This window comes from Heteronotia binoei, chromosome 2 (genome assembly GCF_032191835.1).
Source record: "Heteronotia binoei isolate CCM8104 ecotype False Entrance Well chromosome 2, APGP_CSIRO_Hbin_v1, whole genome shotgun sequence".
Taxonomy (NCBI): Eukaryota; Metazoa; Chordata; class Lepidosauria; order Squamata; family Gekkonidae; genus Heteronotia; species Heteronotia binoei.
In genome coordinates, this window is record NC_083224.1 from 4,307,945 (window position 1) to 4,314,495 (window position 6,551).

Here is a 6,551-nt window from a genome sequence, read left to right on the forward strand (position 1 = left end):
CCCAAGGCTCATGGGTACTTCTCTTCTGCTTCTCCCAGGATTTAGTAAAAAGTGTGAAAGAATGTGTTGAGTGTACACAGGGCAACCTCTCGGACGTTTGGGAAGGGGGTGCGTGAAGCAGGAAGTGACAAAGCAAATGGAATAAGAAGTCAAACACCCTCCCTTCTTCCTTTCTGTTATGAACAGGCTTTGGAGAGATGCTGTTGAGCCGCTGTCTTGCTGGAGGTGTGGAAACGGCTGCTTTACCTCCAGTCCAGGTAGGGGAGATGAGCAGGAGACGGCCTGGGTCCCCCTTCTTTCTTGGGGAGGAGGGCTTTTGCTCCCACAGTTTCTACAAGGGTCCAGATGAGAGAAGATCAAAATGCAGCTCCCTTTCCCCATGCCAAGCCGTATATCCTGTTCCGCCGCAGACTCCTCCCTTCCAGTGTGCAATGTCTGTCCGGCATGGAACAGGCTTCCTTGGAGGTTTATTTATTTTATTTAGTTATTTTGCGGATTTCTAGTCCGCCCTTTCCCAAGTCGGATTCAGGGCAGATTACAATATAATAAAATAATTAAATCCCACAATAAGACAGTTAAAATTAAACAGTTAAAACCATTAAAAAGAAAGAAGACAAGGCAGATGCCTAGATGGCCGTCTGACAGCAATGAAGATCCTGTGAATTTAGGGGGAGGGGTTTGTGAGTTTCCTGCATTGTGCAGGGGGTTGGACTAGAGGACCCTGGAGGTCCCTTCCAACTCTAGGATTTTGTGATTGCTGACGAGGGAATCTGCTTTTTCTTTCAGTTCCCCGTTTCCTTTGAGGAGGTTTCAGTCTGCTTCACCCCAGGAGAGTGGGCCCTGCTGGATCCGGGCCAGAGGACTCTCTACAGGGAAGTCATGCGGGAGAACTATGGAAGCGTCATCTCTCTGGGTAAGGAGCTTTAACAGGGGCCAAAGGTGTGAGTTGGTACCCTTCGGAGGATGCTGGAATCAAACTGTTGAACAGCAATACATCATGTTGAGGCCTTTCCAGCTGATTGGTGAGGGGCGACTGAGACCAGTGTTGTGGCCGTCACCGAAGCCTGAGAAGGTGTCCTGGATAACAATGTTTGGTAAAACCGTTTTGGAGAAACCATATAATGTTTTTGTACATTACAACCGCACAAGAAAGCTCCATTCTCAGATTACAATATTACGAGAGAGGCAAGCCCGTAGCTAAGGGGGGCCCCAGGGAGGCACGGCCCCTCTACCCAACTCCCCCTCAACATGTATGGCCCCTGCTTTCCCCATTGCTTTTACGGCCCCCGATCTCTGCGCTGCTGTTCTTGCTGCCCTCGCCTGATCTCCGCACTGCTTGTCTGGCTGCCTCCGTCTGATCTCCCCGCCACTGCTCTTGCGGCCCCAGCCCAAACTCACCGCCGCTTTTCTGGTGGCCCTCACTCTCATCACCACTCTTGTGGCCCCCACCTGAATTCTCACTGCTGCTCTGCCCCCCCCCCCCCAATTTTTTTTCTTCTGGGCCCCTCCACCAGAAATTTTCTGGCTACGGGCCTGGAGAGAGATCTAGTGAGCCTCTCAGACTTAGATGAGATATAGGCTCATTTTGTCAATGAACTTCTTCCTCAAGAGTAGTCCTAATTTCTTTCAGGGTTCTCAGCGTCTTGTAACAATTGAATGTAAATGCTCTTCAGCAACATCTTTTTCTTCAAATTCTCTCTTCCTGGGATAAACCATGGCGATAACAACAGGACACACCACAAAGCTGAGTGGAAATAGATAATTTTTAAATTTTAAGATATTGTTAATTCTTGTTAAAAACTTGCTACTCAGTCCCACCTAAGTGTATATATATATATATATATTTATTAGGAGCTTAAGCCAGTCCTGAACCACTTCTTTAACCAGATGCAAAAGCCTTCTGGAGCTTGCTGGCAAATTGCTCTCTACAATATTTTTATTAGGAGCAAGCCCTTCCTTTTGATGGCAGAATGCAAGCTCCAAAAGGATTGAATGGTAAGTTTCTGGGTGCTCATTGGAACTTTCTTCTGATATTGTAATGTGAGAATGGACCTTAATTGTGTTGTTGTAATGTACAAAAAAATTATATGGTTTTTCTAAAAAGGTTTTACTAAACATTATTTGCCAGTACATCACAGGGTTTGTTTCTCTTGTTGCGTGTAATGTGAAGTGTGATCCCGTTTTGTTGGTGTTACTGAGAAGGTGTCCCGGCCGGAGGCAAAGGTGGAGATGAAAGAGACCCTGAGAAAGAATCTGGAAGGGGCCAGATCCTCATTTCTCTGCTGCTTACATTTACAACACCCCCTCCCGTCTGGATGGGAATACAAACATCCCCTTTGACTGTGACCTGGAAAAGATCCTGTCAAGAATCAAGCCTGGGTCCCACTGGTATTATACTTCTACCTCTGTAGTGTCAGGTGGTCCGAATGACCCAATCGAGGGTCCTCCCTGATGGAATCTTCCAGAAGCTGTCAGCACCCACCCAGTCCCCCCTAACTCCTGGTTACACAACTGGATACAGGTTCTCAGGATTCACCAAAGCCAGCCTCGAGAAAGATAAGCTGGAGGGGGTGTGTGTCAAATTAGCAACACCTGCAAGTCAGACAGACCATTTAATACTGACATTAACCCTTGAGGGTGAACTAGGCTGCTTTGCCTCACAGATCTGTCCCTCTTACACTGGCTGGGATTGCGGGCTAAGATCCTGACCATGATTCCACGAGAATTTTTACTCCTGAATTTATGTAAATCCTCTTCTGCAACATCTGTTTTTTTTTTTTAAGTTCTCTCATCCTGGGATAAACCATGGCGATAACAACAGGACACAGTTGTTACTGAGACAGTTCTAGATAGAAGAATGATTACTTTTTCTTTCTCTCTCTCTGCAAATGAAGCCAGAAGTATAAGAGAAACTTTGGAGAAAGACAATCGCCTTGCACCCAAAGAAAAGCTGGGTAGTTTCTCAAGAGGATCTCAAGAGCCTATTTCCTTCCCAAAGGAGCTGGCTGAGGGTAAGTATAATTCAGTTAGGCCAAGAAAGAGCCATGGGGGAGTTTGGATTGACTCCGGAAGAACATTTAGTTATTTATTTTATTTTTATTTCTTGCCCTTGTATCCTGCCCTCCCCAAACGGGCTCAGGGCGGCTAACAATGGTCACAATTCGATGACAGATTCACATTATAACAAGAAAACATTATTAAAATGTTAAAACAAATACAGTTCAGATGGCGCGCTCTGTCTGTTTTGAATTAATTTGTGATGCTCTTGTGGGGTAGATCGTAAACATGCCATAGATGTTAAAAGTGCCTCCTCTCTCTCTCTCTCTCTCTCTCTCTCGGCCTCCACTTAGTTATTAAAAGCCTGCCTGAGAAGGTATGTCTTACAGGCCCTGCGGAATTGCGATAAATCCCGCAGGGCCCTGGTCTCCTCAGGAAGAGCCTTCCAGAGGGCAGGCGCAGCCACGGAAAAGGCTCTTGCCCTTGTAGTGGTCAAACGGGCATCCTTTAGCCCCGGAATCTTTAACAGATTTAACGAGCTTCATTGTAGTGCTCTCTAGGGCTCGTGTGGGGAAAGGTAGTCCAGAAAGTAGACAGGTCCCAAGCCATATAGGGCTTTAAAGGGCCAAACCAGCACTTTGAGCCAGGCTGAGAACACTACAGGCGATCAGTACAGCGTCTCCAGTGCAGGTTGGTACAATCATACAACCCGCTGTGGGAGGAGGAGTCCTTCTGGGGATGTCAAGAAGAATAAGATATTGGATCTATATCTCGCCCTCTACTCTGAATCTCAAGAATCTCAGAGAGGTCACAATCTCCTTTACCTCCCCCCCCCCCCGCACCACAACAGACACTCTGTGAGGTGGGTGGGGCTGAGAGAGCTTTCCTCAGAAGCTGCCTTTTCAAGGACAGCTCTGTGAGAGCTATGGCTGATCCAAGGACATTCCAGCAGCTACAAGTGGAAGAGTGGGGAATCAAACCCTGTTCTCCCAGATAAGAGTCCACACACTTCACCCCTACACCAAACTGGCTCTGGAAGAGGCAAGGAATACCCATGGGGGATTTTGGATTGAGTTCGGAGCAACATTTGGTTGGTACAATCAGACAGCCCACTGCAGGGACAGGAGGCCTTCTGGGGACTGGGACTTGTAGGGTCAGGAGCTCCCTCTGAGCAAGAGCTCAGGTGTGGCTCTCGTAGGGATGAGGTATCCTGAAAGACTAGATATCTGGGGAGGGTGGGAGAGAGGTTAAGATCAGGCAAGCCGAAGGAGGCCGAAGGGCCCTCAGTCCTTTCCTCCTGCAGTCACATCGATGCCTTTAGAACTTACCTGCCCTCCAGGTGTTAATGGGATCTCTCTTCTTATTCCAGCCCTGGATGATCAGAGCAATGAGGAGGGTGAGGAACTGGATCAGCAGTTGCCAGATCGAGTTGAAAAGGTGGACTTGAAAGAAAACTTCAGGTATCCAGGAATACCTAAGAGAAAGAAAGGCAGCCATACAGCTGGGAAGAGAGATGGAAGACAACATAATGCACGTTTTCCAAAGCAGAGGATAATGAGGGCAAGTACATCCGTTCAGTGTGTAAAGCACTTCAAAACCAGATCACAGCTCCCTCTGCACCAAAGACAACGAAGAGGGGAGAAACTGTTCGAATGCACAGAGTATAGAAGGAGATTCAGTGAGAGAGGGACTCTTCAGAGGCATCATAGAACCCACACAGGGGAGAGACCTTATGAATGCTCAGAGTGTGGAAAGAGATTCAGTCGGAGTGGCAGTCTTCAAAGTCATCAGAGAACCCACATAGGGGAGAGACCTTTTGAATGCTCAGAGTGTGGAAAGAGATTCAGTCACAGTGGCCATCTTCAGAGTCATCAGAGAACCCACACACGGGAGAGAGCTTTTGAATGCTCAGAGTGTGGAAAGAGATTCAGTCACAGTTGCAGTCTTCAAAAGCATCATAGAACCCACACAGGGGAGAGACCTTATGAATGCTCAGAGTGTGGAAAGAGATTCAGTCGGAGTGGCAGTCTTCAAAGTCATCAGAGAACCCACATAGGGGAGAGACCTTTTGAATGCTCAGAGTGTGGAAAGAGATTCAGTCACAGTGGCCATCTTCAGAGTCATCAGAGAACCCACGCACGGGAGAGAGCTTTTGAATGCTCAGAGTGTGGAAAGAGATTCAGTCGGAGTGGCAATCTTCAAAGTCATCAGAGAACCCACACAGGGGAGAGACCTTTTGAATGCTCAGAATGTGGGAAGAGATTCAGTTGGAGTAGCACTCTTCAAAGTCATCAGAGAACCCACACACGGGAGAGAACATTTGAATGCTCAGAGTGTGGAAAGAGATTCAGTAGGAGTGGCAATCTTCAAAGTCATCAGAGAACCCACACACAGGAGAGACCTTTTGAATGCTCAGAGTGTGGGAAGAGGTTCAGTCAGAGTGGCAATCTTCAAAGTCATCAGAGAACCCACACAGGGGAGAGACCTTTTGAATGCTCAGAGTGTGGAAAGAGGTTCATTGAGGGACGGACTCTTCAGAGGCATCAGACAACCCACACAGGGGAGAGACCTTTTGAATGCTCAGAGTGTGGAAAGAGATTCAGTTGGAGTGGCACTCTTCAAAGTCATCAGAGAACCCACACAGGGGAGAGACCTTTTGAATGCTCAGAGTGTGGGAAGAGGTTCAGTCAGAGTGGCAATCTTCAAAGGCATCAGAGAACCCACACAGGGGAGAGACCTTTTGAATGCTCAGAGTGTGGAAAGAGGTTCATTGAGGGACGGACTCTTCAGAGGCATCAGACAACCCACACAGGGGAGAGACCTTTTGAATGCTCAGAGTGTGGGAAGAGGTTCAGTCAGAGTGGCAATCTTCAAAGTCATCAGAGAACCCACACAGGAGAGAGACCTTTTGAATGCTCAGAGTGTGGGAAGAGGTTCAGTCAGAGTGGCAATCTTCAAACGCATCAGAGAACCCACACGGGGGAGAGACCTTTTGAATGCTCAGTGTGAAAGAGGTTCAGTCATAGTACCAATCTTCAAAGTTATCAGAGAACCCACACAGAGGAGACCTTTGGAATGCTCAGAGTGTGGTTAGAGATTCATTTGGATTGGCCATCTTCAGAGACATCAGAGAAGCCACATAGGCGAGAGACCTTTTGAATGATCAGAGTGTAGAAAGAGATGCAGTAAGAATGGCCATCTTCAAGGCACCAAAAAACCCACAGAAAAAAACCATATAATTGCTTAGCCTCATATTTTATATCTAAAAAACAACCACAAGCCGTATAAAGCCCTGTCACTATGCAAACTGTTGTAGAAAGCTTGAATTTACATAGAAATGTTACCGTAAGTAGAAAGAAGCGTTAAAAATGCTCTAAATGTGGAAGAAGCTTTAGCCATGTTTGAAGCCCTCAGATATCTCTCACTACCCCATTTGGTATTACGAGGACACCAGATGTTTTCCCTTCAGTCAGTTGGCAACCCTAGATTGTTTCTTTATGAATCTGAGAAAGAAAAGCTGAACTAAGGAATGTTCATAGGTTGTTCAAGAGATT

At 47.0% G+C, this 6,551-nt stretch overlaps 1 protein-coding gene across 1 annotated transcript; it reads left to right on the plus strand.

Annotated features, from left to right (window-relative positions):
• Positions 1-1,970: 1,970 nt before the first annotated feature.
• LOC132590360 (zinc finger protein OZF-like) lies at positions 1,971-5,934 on the plus strand (the record flags this gene model as incomplete). The annotated part of the gene is made up of 3 exons (XM_060263379.1): positions 1,971-1,995; positions 4,367-4,561; positions 4,802-5,934. Coding segments are annotated over exons 1-3 (1,353 nt in total), but the record flags the coding sequence as incomplete, so codon positions are not given.
• Between the last annotated feature and the right edge of the window lie 617 nt (positions 5,935-6,551).